The 23,007-nt window shown below is 44.4% G+C and overlaps 1 protein-coding gene across 1 annotated transcript in view; it reads right to left on the bottom strand.

Moving 5' to 3' along the window:
* The window catches only part of GALNT18 (polypeptide N-acetylgalactosaminyltransferase 18), a 420,371-nt gene that overhangs the window by 26,625 nt on the left and 370,739 nt on the right, over positions 1 to 23,007 (bottom strand). The window contains exon 13 of the mRNA XM_034769997.1: positions 20,608 to 20,772. Coding sequence (XP_034625888.1) covers positions 20,608 to 20,772 — 165 coding nt within the window. The remainder of the gene's footprint in view (positions 1 to 20,607; positions 20,773 to 23,007) is intronic.

The raw sequence follows: 23,007 nt of genomic DNA, 5'->3' as shown, positions 1-23,007 counted from the left end.
AGGGTTCTAGGGGGGGCAGTTAGGGTGGGGGGGTCTCAGGAGGGGGCAGTCAGGGGACAAGGAGCAGGGAGGCTTAGGTAGGGGTGGAGTCCTGGGGGGGGCAGTTAGGGGTGGGGTCCCAGGAGGAGGCAATCAGGGGACAAGGAGCAGGGGGGTGGGGGTTCTGAGGGGGGCAGTCAGGGGGCTGGAAGCGGGAGGGAGTGGATGGGGGCAGGGCGGGGCTTGGGTGGGGCTCCCCTCCCCTCTTTTTTGATTGTTGAAATATGGTAACCCTACTTACATACAGTACATACTGCACAGGAATTATTCCATCCAGTAGCAGAATGGTTCTCAAATAGAAACAGGCTACTGTTTAGCAGTGCACAGCAACACTTCACAACAGTCTGGGATAAGAATGGTGAAAATCACCCACGTAAGAATGAATTTAAGCCCAGTAACAGAGCTCCAGGGGCTGGTGGAGAGATCCTCTCCACGCAGCACAGATTTTTTCCCCACTCCAGTATAGACACTGTTCCTTCTCCTTCCAGCTATATAGGATGGGGCCTCAAGATCAGTGATCATATCATTCTTGTGGCTTCATGATCTGTGTTCACGAGGATGCAGTGGCCTTAACACCTCAGGGAAGTGAAATGCAGGAGCTGAGGTTACTGTTCCAGCTCATAGGCTGGAGTAGTAGCAATGTGGGCTTTAGCCACGTAAGGATCAGTGAATAAGGGTACCTCATAAGCACTACATTACATGCATCCCACGAAGTGGGCATTCACCCTCGAAAGCTTATGCTCCAATACACCTGTTAATCTTTAAGGTGCCACAGGACTCTCTGTTGCTTTTAACAGATCCAGACTAACACGGCTACACCTCTGATACTCATAAGCACCGTTTTACAAAAAAGAGTAAATCTGTAGCAGCAGTGTGGTATGAATGCGTCCTAATTTTTTTAAGTCTATTCTAGCCATTAAAATAGACAGGACCTAACCAAACAGAATACTTCTTATTTAAATAGAATATACGTATACCCACTACATCGTATCAACCAAAGAGCATGAGTGATTTTCTCTCCCCTCCCATAAATTCCCAGTGTGGTACTTGGGGAATTAAGCATGTGACAGTTGCATTTGTTAGCAGATTTTGTCTACAGCTTTGCTCCCAAGACAGCACAAAAGATAATTCAATACTTAGTTATTTTCTTTAAAGTCTGGAAAGCTTGCTGTGAGAAAGAACTTTGTGCCCACACAATCATGCCCCAAAGCAGCAACGCTAACCGCCAGACAGAGCGTTTCAATAAAGCACAGTGCATATCAAAGCATTCAATCAGGAAATGACAGAATTCTGATGTGCTTATAAAACATGGAGGGCTTTCAAAAACAAAACAAACCAAACAAAAAACTACCACTGAAGTTACATGAGAATAGCAACAACTTGTAAAGTTATTCTCTTAAAAAGCTTAATATTGATTGCTCACAAAGCTTCCTGTGCATCTCTGCCAAGGGCAAGGGGGTCATGTTCTTCCTTGATCAGACTCCTATTATATTCTGCTATTTTTTCTTCTTCTCAGTGGAAAGGGATTATTTATTCTAAATATTAGTCACATAAAATCTTAAACATGAGGGACAATGATCAAAGTGCTACAGTGGTAGTTTCAGTAAAGTAAGATTACCAACTGCTGAGATTTTAAATATAGGGAATCATCCCAAAACACTACACCCAGCAAATCCCTTTCCACTCAGATGGAATATTACTGCACAGCACAGTAATATTAGTTTTCCTCTGATGAAATCTACTATAGCTGCAAAATTCAATCTATAGCTGGAGAATGCATAAGCCTTAATCGTTATTTATTAGTATGCACTAGTTTCCATGCTATATCTTCTTTTTGCACCTGAGGAACAAAGCATTTCATTACAATAAACTCCAGCTATGCAAAATATAGCCATGGGAAAGATATAGAATATAAACTCCAACCCTCTGCTTCCTCTAACAACACTATCTTTTCATTGTAGTGTTAAAGCAGGGAGAGAACAACAGTATTTCACTCTGGCAGCACTTTCCGAGGGAACAATTATGAGCTATAGAGAAACATGGTGAAAAATGCTAAAATATTTAAGAAGGGAACTTCATTTGCCTGCTCACTTAACTGCTGCAGTATTTTACAATGGCTTTAATTTAACATTGCTTGCTCTTAACAGTGCTGATGGTAGTGTTTGAACCTCATCTCACTTCTCCAAAAGAAGTGACTAGATTCACAGTATTCCCATGCTCGGAACGAACACCATTGGGTGGGATGGATGCCACACTGTGCACATGCATGGAACAGTGCTGTGACATTAACTCTAGATACCAGCATCATGGTGCTGTTCTGGGCATGTGCGCTGCCCAGCCCCTCCCCTTGTGATGCTAGCGCCAAGTGTTGATTTTACCAGGTAGGGGCTCTTCCTGCCCTCTGATCTCACCTATGCTGACAGAGCAAAGATAACAATAGAACCTGATGTGCTGCTGTCAAAATGTCAACATGGAACGCCTTCAAAAATGCTCAACCCTCAGTTGGCAATTCACAGATATTCCTTGAGTAAAATACCTCCTCCATTCCCCCACCCCCAATGCATTAATCCCTTACCCCTCCCCTCCTGCAAAATACTGTTTCATACTTGCCCCCTCCCAAATCCAGCAACCCTTTCATCCTCAACCTCGGTCCAAGTACCTCTTGACTCCCCACTAGGCACCTCTAGGTAGATCCCCTTCCTGGCAACTATTTCTCACAGCAATATCTGTGCTGATAGGCAGGTTGACCTGCCCTTTCTGGCTGGCCGTAGGAGGACTGACTGAGTGGGTGCAGGTACTTTCCCCGGTGGTGAGCTCAGTAATTATTTGGGGAATGGGTCTTTCTTAGTTCTTGAGGCTGGCAAGTTCTCCGAACTGCTGGAGGTCTTGGTTAGCTGGTCTGTCTCTGGCTTTTGGGGTGGGAAGAGGAGAGCATCCTGCCCTTATAGGTGGGTGAGGGCCTGGGGGTCCCACACACTCCCATAAGCAGCTTTTTGGATTCTGGGCTGGGTGGACGGACACCATTGGGTATAGGGATAGAGTGCTGTGGCTGCGGAACTACTACTTAGTGTAAAGTATCAGAGAGGTAGCCGTGTTGGTCTGGATCTGTAAAAAGCATCTGAGGAAGCGGGTATCCACCCATGAAGGGTTATGCTCCAATACAGTTGTTAGTCTATAAGGTGCCACAGGACTCTTTGTCGCTTTCTACTTAGTGTAGCAGCAGCACCAGCGCCCCGCTTTCTCTCCTGGTCCTTGGGCGCTGCTAGAGCAGCTGGCAGGGGGAAGGAGAGAGACTTGCAAGGAGTTTGTCATATGACCTCTATGCGCCCTCTGCACAAATGTCCGTTTGTTTCCACAGCACACTTTCTAAGGGTATGTCTACATTACAAGCCTAAGTCGACCAATACTAGTAGTAATTACTGCGGTGGTGCATATTCACATTACCCTCCTTGCGCCGGTGGGGAGCATCCTCACCAGGAGCATTTCCACTCACCTAAGAGGGGCAGTGTGGGGAGCTGAGAGCCTGCTGGCAACTCCCTGCCAGGAGCCTGGCTGCCTCACAGGCTCCTGGGCTCCCAGCAGGCTCCCCCCGCCCGTGTGTGCCATGTTCCCCGGGGTCAGGGGGAAGCTGCCTGGGGCTTCTCACCACCAGGAAGCAGGGTCCAGCTGCTCTTCTGGCCAATGACCCCCTGCTCCCTGCCTGGCTCTCAGCAGGAAGCAGGTGGGGGGCTGCTTGGGTTTCTCACCTCGGCTCCCGGCTGGGAGTCAAGTCCAAAGCCACCCCAGCTTCTGGCCTGGCTCCCAGTTGGGAGCAGGGTCTGAAGCTCAGCTCCCAGCTGGGAGTTGGGGAAGACTCCCGGGCTTCTCACCCCAGCCGGGAGCAGGGTCCGGCTGCCCAGCTCTCCAGGGCAGCAGGGGCTTTCTTGTCAATTTCACAGCTCCTGCTGTAGTGTAGACGCTGACATAATTAGGTTCACAAACTATTTTAAGCTGACCTAACTGTGTAGTGTAGACCAGCCCTTAATCTCTTCCAGCCATAAGTGGTGGGAGCTTAAGTGATGCATGGAGCCTCTGTGCAGAGGTGAATTTCACCCACAGGGAGGATGTCCACTTGCCATATAAAACTGTCCCCGGGTGTGTCTGAACGCAAGGAACTTGGGAAGTCTCATTGGAGGTTGAGGAAGTAATGAATAATTTACAGTAAAAGCTATTCTGGTGTTTAGAATGTGCATTAAAAAAGAGGGACATACGTGAGAGGGTTTGTTCAGCATAATGTATCCAGGAGTGTGTGGGAATGCTCACCTGAACAGTACATATTTCCATAGTGCTTTTAGAAAGCTTTCAAGTTGGAATCAATAGCTGCGTGAAATGCTGCTCCTGCACGCACTGAATAAATAACTTAGATATAGCATGTGGTATCACTTCAGAAGGGTAAATCCTGCTTTCAGCTGCACTCAAACAGCCTACTGAACTCAATAGGAACCCCACCCCACCCCACCCTAAAGTTATCTCCCAGGGTCTGATGCAAAACCCATTGAAGCCAATGGAAAAAATCCCACTGACTTCAATAAGAGATTGGGTCCTAACAGAACAATTCAGGGAGGTTGAATAAAGGTGAGAATTAAAACATGGCAACTTCCACAATCCTGTCACTGCTGTATTAGTGCTCCCGGTGCTAACATGGTGTTAGCTGTGCCTCCTCCTAACACCCCTCCCGAGACTGGCACCATGCACTGGTCCTGCCTAAAATATTAAAGAAGCTGGAGGGGCAGAAGTAACAGTATGGCATGGCCTCTTTATGGCCTTTATATATGGAGGAATTTGATTTCTCTCTTCAGGCAAGTTGTTCTTATTTATTGGTTTTATTTCATTTTAAATGATGGGAAGTGTTTTTCTTTTCAATTCCTGAAGGATTTGGTTTTTCATTTTAGTTTCAGAATAAGGAAAGCTGAAACCTACTAATTAAGAAGCTTTAAAAAGGGTCCTTTAAATATATAAGCATATGTATACACACATACACACACACCCTTAAATACATCCCTTGTTTATCAGCAGTACTAAGATGTAGTGCTGGCTCTACTAAGCCACCAATGAGCTGAAAGAGTCTTGCACAAGACTTTGGGAAAGAATATGCAAAGAACAGGCTTCATTTCTGCTGCAGAAGGCTGGGGCAACATGAAGCTCCCCCAACACTTTTCATGTCAAATGAATCAGTTACAGAGGGTATCTCCAAGAATCATCTAATTGACTGTCTACACAGTCGTCAGTCTGGCACCGTGCACAATGGTGTGATGATCACAGAATCAGGACTGGAAGGGACTTCGAGAGGTCATCTACTCCGGTCCCCTGCACTCATGGCAGGACTGAGTATTATCTAGACTAGAGGTGGGCAAATTACGGCCCACTGGCCACATCTGGCCTGCGGGACCCTCCTGCCCAGCCCCTGAGCTCCTGGCCCGGGAGGCTAGCCCCCGGCCTCTCCCCCTCTGTTCCCCTTCCCCTGTAGCCTCAGCTCACTGCGATGCCGGCGCAATGCTCTGAGTGGCAGGGCTTTTGCAGAGCCGCAGCCTGACCCAGTGCTCTGTGCTGCGTGGTGGCATGGCTGGCTCCAGCAGGTGGCATGGCTGCCTGTCCTGGTGCTTTGGATGGCGCGGCTGTAGCGCCACCGGTGCGCCAGGCAGCGCAGTAAGGGAGCAGGGGGGTTGGATAGAGGGCAGGGGAGTTCAGGGGTGGTGGTCAGGGGGCGGGGGAGGGGATAGGGGTCGGGGCAGTCAGAGGGCAGGGAACAGGGGGTTGAATGGGGGCAGGGGACCCGGGGGAGCAGTCAGGAAGGAGGGGGGGTTGGATGGGGCGGCAGAGGGCAGTCAGAGGCAGGGATTCCGGGGGCGATCTGGGAGAAGGGGTGGTTGGATGGGGCGGGAGTCCTGGGGGGCAATCAGGAATGAGAGGAGGGGTTGGATGGGGCAGCAGGGGACAGTTGGGGTGGGTGGCCTGGGGGCGGTCAGGGGACAGGGAGGGTCGGATGGGGCAGCGGTCCTGGGGGGGGCATCAGGGGGCGAGAAGCAGGGAGGGTCGGACAGGGGGCTGGGGCCGGACCACGCCTGGCTGTTTGGGGAAGCACAACCTCCCCTAAACGGCCCTCCATACAATTTCGGAATCCCGACGTGGCCCTCAGGCCAAAAAATTTGCCCACCCCTGATCTAGACCATCCCTGACAGGTGTTTGTCTAACCTGCTCTTAAAAATCTCCAATGATGGAGATTCCACAACCTCCTTAGGCAATTTATTCCAGTGCTTAACCACTCTGACAGTTAGGAAGTTTTTCCTAATGTCCAACCTAAACCACCCTTCCTGCAATTTAAGCCCATTGCTTCTTGTCCTATTCTCAGAGGTTAAGAAGAACAATTTTTCTCCCTCCTCCTTGTAACAACCTTTTATGTACTTGAAAACTGTTATACTCTCTTTCAATCTTCTCTTTTCCAGACTAAACGAACCCCATGTTTTCTAGACCTTTAATCATTTTTGTTGCTCTTATCTGGACTTTCTCCAATTTGTCCACATCTTTCCTGAAATGTGGCACCCAGAACTGGACACAATATTCCAGTTGAGGCCTAATCAGCGCGGAGTAGAGCGGAAGAATTACTTCTCATATCTTGCTTACAACACTTCTGCTAATACATCCCAGAATTATTTTTCCTTTTTTTTGCAAGTGTCACACTGATGACTTATAATTAGCTCGTGGTCCACCCAGATCCCTTTCCACAGTACTCCTTCCTAGGCAGTCATTTCCCATTTTGTATGTGTGCAACTGATTGTTCCTTCCTAAATGGAGTACTTTGCATTTATCCTTATTGAATTTCATCCTATTTACTTGAGACCATTTCTCCAGTTTGTCCAGATCATTTTGAATTATAATCCTATTCTCCAAAGCACTTGCAACCCCTCCCCATTTGGTATCATCTGCAAACTAATGGTGGACAACAACTGGTTATAATGGGGATTAGTCCTCCTTCACTGAAGAAGGTGGTTAGATTTGCATGACTCCTGAGCATTGTATGAGGCTGTTGGTTGCCTCATGCAGTGGTCTGAATGGGGCTCTGACCTTGGTTAGGCATTAGAAGGGCTGTGATAATCCAAGCTAATTAGGCCTGGGCAATATTAGAATACTTTGGATTTGAGTATTGAAAAGGAAGGTCATCGGTGACAGCTTGATGCTATATAGCCTTCCCCTTTGTTCACTGCTGCCAGGACAGGCTGCCCTTAGTAGATATCTTGTTTAAAATAATGGTTTAATAAAGTTGATTCCACTTTGGCTACATGATTATTCTTGTCTCTGTTCTCCCACTCCCTACCATTTGCAGAAATCACTAGAAGGCCCTGTTTATTTCTGATTAAGTGAAAGGTGGCGATACGTATTTAAAAGTCTGCCGGCAGCTCACCTCTTTCAGTGAGAGACGCAAGGTGGCTGAGTCCAATGAAGGTGTTGGTCCAATAAAAGATATTCCTACTTCATCTCTTTCATATCTTGGACCCAGCACAGTTACAACAACTATTTCAGTTCAAGACAGCAGCGCTTCCAAAAAAGTATTTGCCTAGATTAGAAGAACACCTGACAGACACTCTGAGCAATAAACTTAGTGAACATTATGCACTTGAGTGAGTCTTTCCAGGGTTAATTTACATAATTTGACATAATTACAGATATAAACACTCGAAGAAGCCTTGGGAGCAGGAGTGTCACTGAAGCCTACACTTCATCAGCTCACACTGCATTTAGCACATTTATAAAGCTGTAGACTAGTATGGTAATCAGCTGAGGGTCAGATCAGCTGGATCATGATTAAATACCCATCATATAAGAGTTTGAATGACTTGAGTGCTCCAGGAACTTCTATCGTGCAACAAAAACAAAACAAAAAAAGCCCCACACCATTTTTCCAAATGTTTATATCCAATCACTTTTCACATATAGGACCACATGTTAAAATGATTTTCAGACACAGAGGGGCAGATTTTCCTATCACATCAGTTCTATACCAATCTAAGTCAATTCAGTGGAGTGACTCCTGATTTACACTGGGGTGAGACAGACAAGATTCAGGCTCAGCCCTTTACATTTGTGAGGCCCATACTGTATATTTAAGATACTTAGCGTCTATGCGATGATGAGAAGCCAAAAGGTTTTGCCTACATTTAGAGGCAACTTTTGAATATTTGGTACACAGACTTAACCAGAATAAAATCTGGTAGCAGACTTTCTATGGAGAGGCAGAGGGAGCAATTTTGTGATCAGTTACATTCGTGTAAAACCAGAATAACTCCACTGACTTCACTAAATCCACTAATTACATCCTTCTAATTGAGATAATAATTTGGTTGATAACAAAGCCATCATAAATTACATTTTAAAAATGAATACATTGAAGTACTGTTCTGTGGACATATCATGGGCCAAGATTTTCAAAAGTGACTAGTGATTTGGGGTGCCTTACTTGTTGAGTGCCAAAAACAAGACACCTTAAACAGGTCACAATTCCAGAGGGTGGATGATTCCTGAGAATCAGGTTCCTTAAAGTGTGTTGAAAATTGCGGCACCCAAAAATCACTAGGCGCTTTTGGAAATCTCAGTCACGTGTTTAAAAATATTAATGCATTATTATGTTAACAATAAAAATCACCTTCGGAGAATTTCTTGACACTGAATAATTTGAAACTCTTACGTTCCAACTAAATCTGAAACTTTCCAATACACATATTAATAGAAAATTAATACTGTATAATAAAAATTAACTTACTCCTTATACTACCTACACTTGTGAAAGTTGATACATCTGTACATGTTACTATAATTTCTTCTTGATCACTCCTTTTATCCCTTATTTTCTTAGAAATTTGATTGCTCATGAAAGAGGCCAGATTGACAGAACTTTCTCAGGGGCAGTGCAAGACTGGGAAATCAACTCCTCCAGGAGCTAAAGAACATCACAAACCCCATCATCTTCCACTCCAAGTGCCAGGCACATTTCTTTGATCTTGCCTTCTCTAACATAAATACACCTCTACCTCGATATAACATGACCCAATATAACACGAATTCGGATAGAACACAGCAAAGCAGCGCTCCAGGGGGAGGGAGGACTGCACACTCCGGCAGAGCAAAGCAAGTTCGCTATAACGCGGTTTCACCTATAACGAGGTAAGATTTTTTGGCTCCCGAGGACAGCATTATATCAGGGTATAGGTGGACATAGCAACTGGTACACTAAAACACAACAAAAAACAAACAGTCCCCTGAAAACCCTACCAAACCAAGACACTCCACTGCACATGCTTCTCTCCATGGGGAGAGGATGAGAAAACAACAATATATGACAGATGTCCGTTCACCTTATGTAATGAACTATGGGAAAGCGCTCAGATACAACACTGATGTGTGGTATAATAACCTATATAATAACCTTTAATCACCCTGATATCTGCTGGGAGAGCAATACAGCAGTGCACAGACAATCCAGGAAATTTTTGGAAAGTGTAGGGGACAATTTCCTGGTGCAAGTGCTGGAGGAACCAACTAGGGGCAGAGCTTTTCTTGACCTGCTACTCACAAACAGGGAAGAATTAGTAGGGGAAGCAAAAGTGGATGGGAACCTGGGAGGCAGTGACCATGAGATGGTCGAGTTCAGGATCCTGACACAAGGAAGAAAGGAGAGCAGCAGAATACAGACCCTGGACTTCAGAAAAGCAGACTTTGACTCCCTCAGGGAACAGATGGGCAGGATCCCCTGGGAGAATAACATGAAGGGCAAAGGGGTCCAGGAGAGCTGGCTGTATTTTAAAGAATCCTTATTGAGGTTGCAGGAACAAACCATCCCGATGTGTAGAAAGAATAGTAAATATGGCAGGCGACCAGCTTGGCTAAACAGTGAAATCCTTGCTGATCTTAAACGCAAAAAAGAAGCTTACAAGAAGTGGAAGATTGGACAAATGACCAGGGAGGAGTAGAAAAATATTGCTCAGGCATGCAGGAGTGAAATCAGGAAGGCCAAATCACACTTGGAGTTGCAGTTAGCAAGAGATGTTAAGAGTAACAAGAAGGGTTTCTACAGGTATGTTAGCAAGAAGAAGAAAATCAAGGAAAGTGTGGGCCCCTTACTGAATGAGGGAGGCAACCTAGTGACAGAGGATGTGGAAAAAGCTAATGTACTCAATGATTTTTTTGCCTCTGTCTTCACGCACAAGGTCAGCTCCCAGATTGCGGCACTGGGCAGTACAGCATGGGGAGAAGGTGACCAGCCCTCTGTGGAGAAAGAAGTGGTTCGGGACTATTTAGAAAAACTGGACGTGCACAAGTCCATGGGGCCGGATGCGCTGCATCCGAGGGTGCTAAAGGAGTTGGCAGGTGAGATTGCAGAGCCATTAGCCATTATTTTTGAAAACTCATGGCAATCGGGGGAGGTCCCAGATGACTGGAAAAAGGCTAATGTAGTGCCCATCTTTAAAAAAGGGAAGGAGGAGGATCCGGGGAACTACAGGCCAGTCAGCCTCACCTCAGTCCCTGGAAAAATCATGGAGCAGGTCCTCAAGGAATCAATTATGAAACATTTAGAGGAGAGGAAAGTGATCAGGAACAGTCAGCATGGATTCACGAAGGGGAAGTCGTGCCTGACTAACCTAATTGCCTTCTATGATGAGATAACTGGCTCTGTGGATGAGGGGAAAGCAGTGGATGTGTTATTCCTTGACTTTAGCAAAGCTTTTGATACGGTTTCCCATAGTATTCTTGCCGCCAAGTTAAAGAAGTATGGGCTGGATGAATGGACTGTAAGGTGGATAGAAAGCTGGCTAGATCGTCGGGCTCAACGGGTAGTGATCAATGGCTCCATGTCTAGTTGGCAGCCGGTTTCAAGTGGAGTGCCCCAAGGGTCAGTCCTGGGGCCAGTTTTGTTTAATATCTTTATTAATGATCTGGAGGATGGTGTGGACTGCACTCTCAGCAAGTTTGCAGATGACACTAAACTAGGAGGCGTGGTAGATACACTAGAGGGTAGGGATCGGATACAGAGGGACCTAGACAAATTAGAGGATTGGGCCAAAAAAAACCTGATGAGGTTCAACAAGGACAAGTGCAGAGTCCTGCACTTAGGACGGAAGAATCCCATGCACTGCTACAGACTAGGGACCGAATGGCTAGGTAGCAGTTCTGCAGAAAAGGACCTAGGGGTCACAGTGGACGAGAAGCTGGATATGAGTCAACAGTGTGCTCTTGTTGCCAAGAAGGCTAACGGCATTTTGGGCTGTATAAGTAGGGGCATTGCCAGCAGATCGAGGAACGTGATCGTTCCCCTTTATTCGACATTGGTGAGGCCTCATCTGGAATAGTGTGTCCAGTTTTGGTCCCCACACTACAAGAAGGATGTGGAAAAATTGGAAAGAGTCCAGCGGAGGGCAACAAAAATGATTAGGGGTTTGGAGCACATGACTTATGAGGAGAGGCTGAGGGAACTGGGATTGTTTAGTCTCCAGAAGAGAAGAATGAGGGGGGATTTGATAGCAGCCTTCAACTACCTGAAGGGGGGTTCCAAAGAGGATGGAGCTCGGCTGTTCTCAGTGGTGGCAGATGACAGAACAAGGAGCAATGGTCTCAAGTTGCAGTGGGGGAGGTCCTGGTTGGATATCAGGAAAAACTATTTCACTAGGAGGGTGGTGAAACACTGGAATGCGTTACCTAGGGAGGTGGTGGAGTCTCCTTCCTTGGAGGTTTTTAAGGCCCAGCTTGACAAAGCCCTGGCTGGGATGATTTAGTTGGGAACTGGTCCTGCTTTGAGGTCCCTTCCAACTCTGATATTCTATGATTCTATGATCCAGCGTTCTGCTTTAGCCCATGATAAAGATAGCAACCATTTGAAAAATGAGGATATGGAATCAGCTTTGGATCTCAAACCACTCAATGTTTCTGCCCGTGTTTGGTACATGGCTTTGATTTGGGCCTATTTCTGGTTAGATGCAAATGACTCCATGTTCTAGAACCAGTTCCCTGTGACATCCAGTCCATTGTTCTCTTGATTTCAAATATTATTGCAGTTTGGGATGGAGAATTAATTCTGCATCTTCCCTTCTAAATGAAAGACTAATCATTGCTGGATTTCTATTTGCCCTGCCTTTACTACTTCTTCATACTCTACAGTGCATTAAAATAATAGTGCGGGAAATAAATGAGCTCAATCCCCTTATTATAAAAGGAAGGAGGTTGCTTGTAGAAAATTTTCCATAAAGGCCCCTTTCCTTTGTAATGATCTGCCCCTCAGGGCTGAAATAGCCCAAATTTGTTGATCTTCCAGGCATATTACAAAAGCCATCTCTTTGAGTGGGCTTTTGATGGAATGCTGAGGCAATCGAGGGCAATATTTCTGTGTACTGGAAAAGTGCAACAGAGAGTTTTAAGCCATATTAGTCACATAATTGGAGATCAAATAATGTGTGGTAGGAAGAAACGCAGCTGCTTTGATTGATTTACTTGGCACTTCCTATGTTCTTGTGTTTCTAAATGGCATGTCAAGGGTCTAAATGGGATGTCAAGCACTTTGGATGGGCAACTTTGGGTGGGGAGTTTGCATCAGACAAAAGTTAACTAAATAAAACTCAATTAAACAGATAGGAAGTTAAGTTTGATTTCCATACATAGGCCCTAATCCTGAAAAGACTTACATACATGTTTAACATTAAGCATGTGAATAGTCCTAGAATGGTCTCACAGGATCAGGTAGGTCACTGTTAGCGGAGTATGAAATTTATCTTTTAATTTTGTTGTATTATTTAAATAAAATAATTATTATTATTAACTACATTTTCCATCATTAAACTAACATAATGAAATCATCCCACTAACTGCAAATGGAGAAAATGGGGAATGCTATCTACCTGGTACTTTTTCAAAAAGTTGCAGTTTTAGCCACGTGAGCCTATCAATTTTCACAGAAACTTGAAATGTAGTGGTAAGACTGAAGATGCATTCTGATGTCCTTCTTGTACTATGGATGAGGATTTTGCCTCTGAAAATGTAAGGTGTGTTTTGCAGGAAATTATATATGTTTCCTCATTTCAATTCCAAGACATAGGCCTGGAACCCAGGACACGTGCATTAGTTTTGCACTATTCTGGGAAATCCAGTTCAACCTGTCTGTCCTCCTATAAATTTGCAAAACCCATTTCCTTCATGAAGCAATTCTACTCCCTCCCATTTTTTATGACCTGCATTATCAGAGTTCCCTGTGGGGATCATTGCTATGTCTCAGAACCTACAGAAGTGTGAGCATGTGCTTGCAGTCTTTAGGTGGGGCTATGAAATCCTATGATCAAAAGCCAAAAACTCCATTTAAAAATAATTAATATTTGAACAGCTCCAGGTCTAAAAGTGCTACATGAACATCAACACCTACAGTCCCTGTGCAGTAGTCCTGATCACTGTGTAACACAAAAAGAGTAAAGGCAGGAGCTTTCAAAATGTAGTAGAAGAAATAACAATGCTTTTCAGATTTTTTAAGACAGCTTCCAAAGTGTTCAAAGAAGTGTACTCATTTTACCAGATTAAATGTGAGCAACTAGAACATAATGCATCAATTTATCTTGGCAATCCTTGATTACTCTCATTAGTTTTCTTGTAGCTTACAGCATGCAAAACCTACTTTGCATCATATTATGTGTGCAGAAACTACAACTCTTTAATCACTCTGGGTACTAACAAAACAATCCTTTCTGAACAGCATGCCTTTAATTATTCCCTTTGCTTCTTAATTTATCATAAAGAGACAAAAAAGTGGTTCCCCCTTCTCTTCAGAGGAAGTTAGGTTGTGGGAATTAACACTGGACTCCTTGGAATATTTACAGAACAGTACTGTGCTTCCACTACAGAATGGAAATATAGAAGGGAAAAGAAGACACAAATTCCTAACAAGGTGATTAAGAGATTTTTGAAGTTTATGTTTTGTTCTGGATTGTTCAGGGTGTGGAGAGGAGGGTTAATTAAAACTATTAATTCAGCACTCTTTACTCTAACAGCAAACATATGGGGCCAGAAAATCAATTCTAACATATATAAATCAATCATACCAAATTCATCAGTTTTTTGGAGCAGAGGCGATGGATTCTTTGGCACCAAAGGGTCAGGTCATCTGGATCAAGGACCACACAGTTGGATGTTAATCAGTAACATTACTGCTTTTTAAACAGAGTTTGAATAAATCTGTTACTATAACCTATTAAAAGAATGTCCCAAAACTAAGGCTAGGTCTACACTACGGGGGGGTGGGGGGGTGGACCTAAGATACGCAACTTCAGCTACGTGAATAGCGTAGCTGAAGTTGCGTATTTTAGGTCGACTTACCTGGCTGTGAGGACGGTGGCAAGTCGACCGCTGCTGCGCCGCCGTCGACTCCGCTTCCGCCTCTTGCTGCGGTGGATTTCCGGAGTCGATGGCAGAGCCATCGGGGATCGATTTTATCGCGTCTTCACTAGAGGCGATAATTCGATCCCCAATAGATTGATTGCTACCCGCCGATCCAGCGGGTAGTGAAGACGTGCCCTAAGAAAACAGAACACTACAATGGAAAGCTTCCTGAAGCTTGGTAGAATGAGGATAATCAATTGAACAATGTAATACCAGGGTACAAAACATATAGGAATCAGGGGAGGCTCCAGGCACCAGCTGAATCCGCGTGACTGTGGACCGCCCGCAGGCGTGCCGCCGAAGGCTGCCTGACTGCTGTGCTTGGGGCGGCAAAAAACATAGAGCCGCCCCTGATAGGAATGACAGAGTAAGTCATGCTGGTGGGAGAGTGGCAATATATGTTAAAAAAAGCAGAGTCAAATAAGGTGAAAATCTTAAAAGAATCAAACTGTACACCAGAATCTCCAGGGATAGAAATTTCATGCTTGCATAATAAGAGGAAAGCAGTAGGAATATACTACGGACTATCTGCCCAGAATGGTGAGAGTGACTGTGAAATGCTAAGAGAGGTTAGAGAGGCTACAAAAATCAAAAAATGGAATAATAATGGGTGACTTCAACTATCCTCAAATTGACTGGATAAATGTCATCTTATGGCATGATGCAGAGAAAAAATGTCTAGATACCATAAATAACCGTTTCTTGGAGCAGCTAGTTCTGGATCCCACAAGGGGAGAGGCACTTGATTTAGTTCTAAGTGGAAAACAGGTTCTGGTCCAATAGGAAACTACAGCTGAACTATTCAGTAATAAGACCATCATATAATTAAATTTAGCATCCTTATAAGGGTGAAAATGCCAAAAAAAACACAACCCACCACCCTTACATTTAACTGTAAAAAGGGGAACTACACAAGAATGATGATGCTAGGTAGACTGAAATTAACAAGAGCAGTCACAATGTTAAAATGCCTGCAAGCAGCATGAAGGTTACTTAAAAACACCGTAATAGAGGCTAAGACTAAATGTATACCCCTAAATAAAAAAAAGACAGTAAGAAGACCAGAAGAATGCCACTATGGCTAAACAGCAGAGTAATCATAGTATGATAGACTCATAGGGTTAGAAGGGACCGCAAGGGTCATCCAGTTTAACCCCCTGCCAAGATGCAGGATTTGTTGTGTCTAGACCATCCAAGATACATGGCTATTCAGCCTCCTTTTGAAAACCTCCAATGAGGGAGCTTCTGCAACCTCCCTAGGCAGTCTATTCCATTGTCCTATTGTTCTTAAAGTTAGGGATTTTTTCCTGAGCTTTAGTCTAAATCTGGTATGCTGTAGTTTGAACTCACTGCCTCTTGTCCTGCCCTCTATGGCAAGAAAGAACAACCTTCCTCCATCTTTTTTATGGAAGCCTTTCAAGTATTTGAAGACTGCTATCATGTCCCTCCTCAAGCTCCTCTTTTCAAAACTAAACATACTCAGTTCCCAGTGGTGGATTTAGAGTTAGTGGGGCCCTGTACTCAGCTTCATTTTTGGGGCCCCTCCTTGGGACCCAGCCAAGAAAAAGAACATTCTCTCTTATCTCCCTCCCCACCCCTGTTTTTCATTCATCCTCCTCCTATAAGTAATAGCAAGTAAATGAAAATAAAGTGAGGTACCTTAATTGTTTTTGTAGTCTCACTTATTTTTCCACAGACCACTTGAAAATCGCTAAGGGTCTCGGTGGACCACTTAATGATCTTTCCAAATATTGGTTGTACCGTTAGCTAACTATTGTAAAGCGCTTTGGATAAGAGCGCTTTATAAGAAAGAATGTAAAAAATGCTGGGGTGCGGGATCTGGGCTCAGGGTTGGGGGTACAGGGTCTGGGAGGAAGTTAGGGTGCAGGAGCGGGCTGGGGGTTGGGGTGCAGGGTCTGGCCAGGAGTTAGGGTGTGAGAGGGGGCTCAGGGCTGGGTCAGGGGGTTGGGGTGTGGAGCGCTTACCAAGGGCAGTGCCCATTTGGTGTGAGGGGTGCAGGTGAGGATGTGGGGGGTACAGGAGTCAGGGAGGGCAGGGGACTGGGGTGAGAGAGGGGGTCCAGGAGTCAGGGTTGAGGGTGTGTGAGGAGGTGCAGGAGTTAGGGCATGGGGGGACTGGGAGTGTGTGAGGGGGTGCAGGAGTCAGGGAGGGCAGAGGGCTGGGTGTGTGTGAGGGGAGGGCAGGAGTCAGGGCAGGAGGATGGGGGTGCGTGAGGGGTGTAGGAGTCAGGGCTGGGGGTGCAGGGTCCGGGAGGGAGTTAGGATGCAGGAGGGGGCTCAGGGTTGGGGCAGGAGGTTGGGGTGTGGAGCACTTACCTGGGGCAGCTTCCATTTGGTGCGAAGGGCGCAGGTGGGAATGCGTGTGGGGTCACACAGGGGACTCAGGGAGGGCAGGGGCCTGGGATGAGTGAGGGGGTGCAGGAGTCAGGGCAGGGGGCTGGGGGTGTGGGCTGGGGTTGTGGGGGTGCTCCCAGCCCCCTGCCCTGAGCGGCTCCCTGCCCCGATTCCACCTCCTTCCCCAAGGCCCTGCCCCCACCTCTTCTCCACCTCCTCCCCTGAGCGCACTGCGGCCCCCGCTCCTCCCCCTCCCGGAGTGACCTGAACGGCGGCAAACAGCTGTTTTGCGGCGGGGGAAATGCTGGGAGGATGGAGGAGCGGGGAAGGGGAAAGCTTGGCTGCTGGTGGGTGCAGAGCCTGCAGCAGGAGCCCCAGGAGCCAGCAGGACCAAGCTTCTGCCCCCACAGCTGCCCGGCCCTGGGGCACCCTGTCATTGGGGGACTCCATGCCAGGTCACCCTGTGTTTTACTATAAATCCGCCTCTGCCAGTTCCTTCAACCTTTGCTCATGTGGCTTGCATTCCATCTCTTTGATCATCTTTGTCGCTCACCTCTGTATCCTTCCCAGTTTCTCTACATCGGTGACCAAAACTGGACACGGTACTCCAGCTGAGGCCTAACCAACACTGAGTAGAGCAGTACTATCACTTCCCATGACTTGCATGCTATGCCTCTGTTAATGCAACCCCTAAAATTGCATTTGCTTTTTTTGCAACAGCATAATGGAGGCTTCAGAGGCAAAAAGGCATTCTTGAAAATTTGGAAGTCAAATCCTACTGAGGAAAAATATGAAGCAGCATAAACTCTGGCAAGTAAAATGTAAAAGTTTAATATGGCAGGCCAACAAACAATTTGAGACGCCACTTGCTAAAGACGCAAAAACTAACAGTAAAACATTTTTTAAAGTACATCTGGAGCAGGAAGCCTTCCAAACAGGCAGTGGGTCCACCAGACAACAAGGGTGTTGAACGAGCATTCAAGGAAGACATGGCCATTTCAGAGAAGCTAGATGAATTCTTTGCATCGTATTCACTGCAGAGAATGTGAGGGAGATTCCTGCATCACAGCTATTCATTTTGGGCAATAAATTTGAAGTACTGTCTCAAACTGATGTGTCAATAGAAGAGGTTTTAGAATAAATTGATAACAACTGTAATAAGTCACCAGGATCAGATGTTATTCACCCAAGAGTTCAAAAGGAACTCAAATATGACATTTCAGAACTACTAACCATAGTACAAAACCTATAACTAAAATCAACCTCTGAACGAGATGACTGGAAGATAGCTAATTAACACTGATTTTTAAAAAGGACTCCAGAAGAGATCCTGAGCCTAACTTCATTACAAAGCAAATGGTTAAAAACTATAGAAAAGAACAGAATTATCAGACACATACATAAATACAATTTTTTGAGGAAGAGTCAACATGGCTTTTGTAAAGGAAAGTCATGCCTCATTGATCTATTAGAATTCTCTGAGAGTGTCCAAAAGCATGCGGATAAGGGTGATCCAGTCGATAAAGTATACTTGGATTTTCAGAAAGCCTTTGACAAGGTACATCACCAAAGGCCCTTAAGGAAACTAAGTAGCCATGGGATAAGAGGGAAGATCCTCTCATGAATCAGTAACTTGTTGAAAGACAGAAAAAGTGTAGGAATAAATGGTCAGTTTTCACAATGGAGAAAGGTAAACAGTGGGGTCCCCCAAGGATCTGTGCTGTTCAACATATTTGTTAGTGAACTGGAAAAATTTGCAGATGAGGAGTTACAGTGAGATCTTACAGAACTGGGTGACTAGACAACAAGATGGCAGATGAAATTCAGCACTGGTAAATGTAAAGTAATGCACACTGGAAAAAATAATCCCAACTATACATATACATATACAATGTTAGGTTCTAAATTAATTATTAAAACCCAAGAAAGAGATCTTGGAGTCACCATGGATAGTTCTCTGAAAACTTATGCTTAATACACAACAGTGATCAAAAAGGCTAACAGTATATTAGGAACTATTAGGAAAGGGATAGAAAATAAGACAGAAAATATCATAATGCCATTATTTAAATCCATGGTGCACCCACACCTTGAATACTGTGTTCAATTCTGGTTGCTCCATCTCAAAAAAAGACATAATGGAACTGGAAGCAGTTCAGAGAAGCTAATCAACAGCTTTCATACTAGGAGAGATTAAAAATATTAGGACTGCTCAGCTCAGTAAAGAGATGACTCAGGAGGATGTGATAGAGGTCTGTAAAATCATGAATGGCATAAAAAAAGTGAATAGAGAAATCTTACTCTTTCACAGAATACAAAACCCAGGGGTCACCAGGATAAATTAATAGGCAGCAAGTTAAAAACAAACAAAAAGTACTTTTTCACACAACACACAGCTAACTTGCAGAACTCCTTGCCAGGGGATGTTGTGAAGGCCAAAAGTACAACTGGGTTCCAAAAAGAACTAGATAATTTCATGGAGGATAGAACCATCAGTGGCTGTTAGCCAAGAGGGTCAGAGACACAATTCCATGCTCAGGGTGACTTTAACCTCTTACTAGAAGCTGGGAGTAGAAGACAGGGATGGATCATTCCATATTTTCCCTGTTCTGTACACTCCCCCATACGCTTTGGTACTGGCCACTGACAGGGACAGGATACTGGACAAGATGGACTGACCCAGTATGATAGCTCTTATGTTCTTATATTCATTTTAAAATATTGTTAAATATAATGTTACAGGCCAAACTTAAATGCACAACAGTAAGGACATTGTAAGTGAAGGCTATGATACCACTTTCCTGCCAGCCTAGGCATTTGAGAACTGCCACTCGAGTACTATCCTTTAAAAACAACGATCATGGCTTCCTATTAATTATAATAAAAAAATCATTAATATAGGTTAGTGACCTTAAAGTCCAAATGAGCACTGCACTAATTGTAGTCACTCCAGTTAATTGCAGGACGTTCCTACTGCAGTTATTACTGAAGCTTCAATAACAGTTTAAACGTAAGATAAAACTAATGAGCAGGCAGCAAAAATGCTCTGCAAATCCACATGAAGTGGACCTGAAGAGACCAGGAGTCACAGCTGAGGTTAGGGTGAAATTCACCCTGATGCAGAAGGCCAGCGCACAGGTCTATGCACCACTTAAGTTCTCCAAACTGGCCCTTGGTGGGACTTAAGTGACGCACAGGCCTTGCACTGGCTGCCCTGCACAGGGCTAAATCTCACCCTAGGTTCTGAGGGCCAATACTGAGTCCTGTGGAAAGCGTCAGTAAGCTGCTTTTGTAGAGGGCAGTTCTCTGCAGAAGATCCTTGATGAGAAGGGAGCCCCAAAAATCTCCACTGCACAGTGACACACAGAGAGAGCTGCTGGGGAGCACCGCTTCACAGCCCACATTCTACGGCTCCTCGTGTGGTGGATTTTGGAAAGGGGACCCTCCAAATGTGATAGGCTGCTCAAGGAGGGCACCCCGCCAATGTCTTGAATTTGATATGCTGCTATTACTTTTTTGACAGGTGAGGATTTCTGCGCGGTGCAGTAAATTATGTTTAATAAACTTTGAAGAATACCACCCAAGAGCCTTATAACTGCCTGAGATATCAGCTATCAGGATCAGATACAAGTATGGCTCCCTGGCATACTGTACAGAAACCAAGCATACACCCAATTCAGTTCTGCTAGAAAACAGAGTATTAATGTGTCAGGTACAGAAACAAAGCTGATCCCTTTTGAACCTTCTGAAATGTGTTTTCAGGAAGAATTACCTGAGTAAATTGCCAGTAAAGCTTCATCCTCTTGGCTTTGGCATAATTGCATTCAATGAGCCTGGGCCTGCTGTTCACATCCACCAGGCATCTGTTGTCATCATCATCAATAGTGGGACTCAGAACACCCACATGGATCTGCTGATTACTTGTGTAATAAACATTCTGCAAGAGAAAGCACAAAACAAGACTCATGACCTGAAAATGGAGGAGCTATTTCTGTCAAAGCTAATAACAGCAAGAGTTAATACATTGACGAGATCTGAACGATCATCTTGTCCCCTGTTGTCTTGTAAATCATTTTATATGTAGGAAGTAGTGTAATATATGTAAAGGTAGTTTTAAACTATCTAGAATTGCCAGGTACCTGGTGAATAGGGGGTTATGTGAATATTACAAAGCATTTGCTGATGACATTTTTCTCTGGCCGTGCAGATTTGGGCCCAGAAACAGGGAGTTGCTATAAGTGGTAAATTTTCCAGCAGGAAGTGGGGTCAGTTTGGGAACTGCCATAATTTTTTATTAGAATATCTAATCTGAGGATAAAGCAAGATGCAGATTTGGGAGACGGGGGAGGGAGGAGAGGAATAATACAATTGAGTTCAGAGGGCTCTGGATCTTTTATGTGACTAAGACAGTAAATAAAAAATGAAGCTTAGTGCAGATAAATGAAAATTAGTACATTTGGGGCAACTCCCCAAAATGCAATGTATACGTTCAATTTACTGAATATATACATACAGGGCTGAATCCTTTGCTCTGGATTCACAGCAGAGCATTGATCTCACAGACCCTAATGATTTTTCTGCTGTCCAAACAGTCAAGAGAATATTTATTATCTAGCCTATTCATTTTGCCCACTAAAAATGAGAGTGGTTTGTTTCCCCAGAGGAAGGAGGGGAAAGTGAAAAATGGATGGCAGAGGTTCTATGGTGCTCCCTCACAAAGGTATAAAATTATATCAAATGTTGGCAAGACGATATAAATCCACAATCTGGGATTGTTCTGTGAAAGCCCCCAATTAAGAATTATTTTTAAGGAGACTGGACCTTTGCCTTGACAGCATTATGGAAAAGGATAAAATTGCTCTTATCTTTGGTTCTATTAATTCTTTACCCCCGCCCTTTATATAGTGGGGAAAGTGTTAAAACTGAGAAGTATAAGGGCAAGAAAAAGTCCGTAGGGAGAGGTTCTCCGAGTAGCCCTGCCTGGGCAGAAGAGCTAAACTGACATTTATGTTGTCTTACTGTTGTTAATTAGTAAAGCTACATCCTAGAAAAGGGGGGAGCTGGACTTTATGTACTGTGTGGTTTAAAAATGTGTCTGTTCCCAGGGCTCGAAGGTACTGTATCTTGATATCTATTTATTATTGATGTTATATATAACATTGATAGCTTGTTTTGTATGTACAGTGTGTACTTTGTTGTAAAAATCCAATAAAATATTAATTACAAAAAGAACAGAGTACAAATTAAACAGAAAGACCACGAATCATACAGACCTGGGAATGGATTTGGGGGCTTATTGTAGAAAATTCTTTGAATACATTATACCAGCGTATAAAAGGCAGGCAGGATATTGGGATGAATCAACACAGGGATAAAATATAAACCTTGCTTCTTGTTTGTGTGCAAGGCATACTGCTTGCCCTCACCTAGCATTTCTGGGTTAGATCCTCAGTTGATGCAAATCGGCATAGTTCCATCGAAGTCAATGAAGTTATGTTGATTTACACCAACCAATGATTTGGCCCTCTGTTTAGTTTTGGTTCCTTTTTTTCCATATCAAGGATACTGGAGAGAAACCTTAACTGGCTGAACCAGGGTGATTCCAGACGTTAAGAATCTTTGCTACAGAGAAAGATTGAAAAGGTCAGTCTCATTTTCACAGGAGAAGAGAAGAGTGAAATGATTTAGCAGATTAATTCAAATTTCTGAACAGGGTGACTGAAAGTGAATGACAAACTATAAATACTGCTGAAGAGTTCACAAAAAGAGACAGATCCATAAATTAGGAAATTAAGATTGGGCAAAATGAAGATTGCTATGATTAAAACTGATGCATTAGAAGAGCAATAAACATAAGCTTCCCAGACAGACCAGTGCGGCAAATATTGTAGACGAGTTTAAGAAGTAGCCAGACACTTTTATGGAGAGGATTGAAGGATTCATTGATAATAGGCAGGGAGGCAGGATTGAGATAATCTTTAAAAAGGATTGTTAGGCCATATAGCGTTTTATGGTCTAGCATTTCTTTATGGCCCTAATGCCTATTATCCAAACTCATTACAGGCGGAAGGGGAGGAAAGTGCTAGTCATCTTTTGCGATTGCTACTCATAGGAAGCTATTTGTTAATATCATTATTCAGTATGTTGTCACCAATGTTAACAAGACAAAAGA

This window comes from Trachemys scripta, chromosome 4 (assembly GCF_013100865.1).
Source record: "Trachemys scripta elegans isolate TJP31775 chromosome 4, CAS_Tse_1.0, whole genome shotgun sequence".
Taxonomy (NCBI): Eukaryota; Metazoa; Chordata; order Testudines; family Emydidae; genus Trachemys; species Trachemys scripta.
This window is presented reverse-complemented; position numbering and strand designations above follow the sequence as displayed.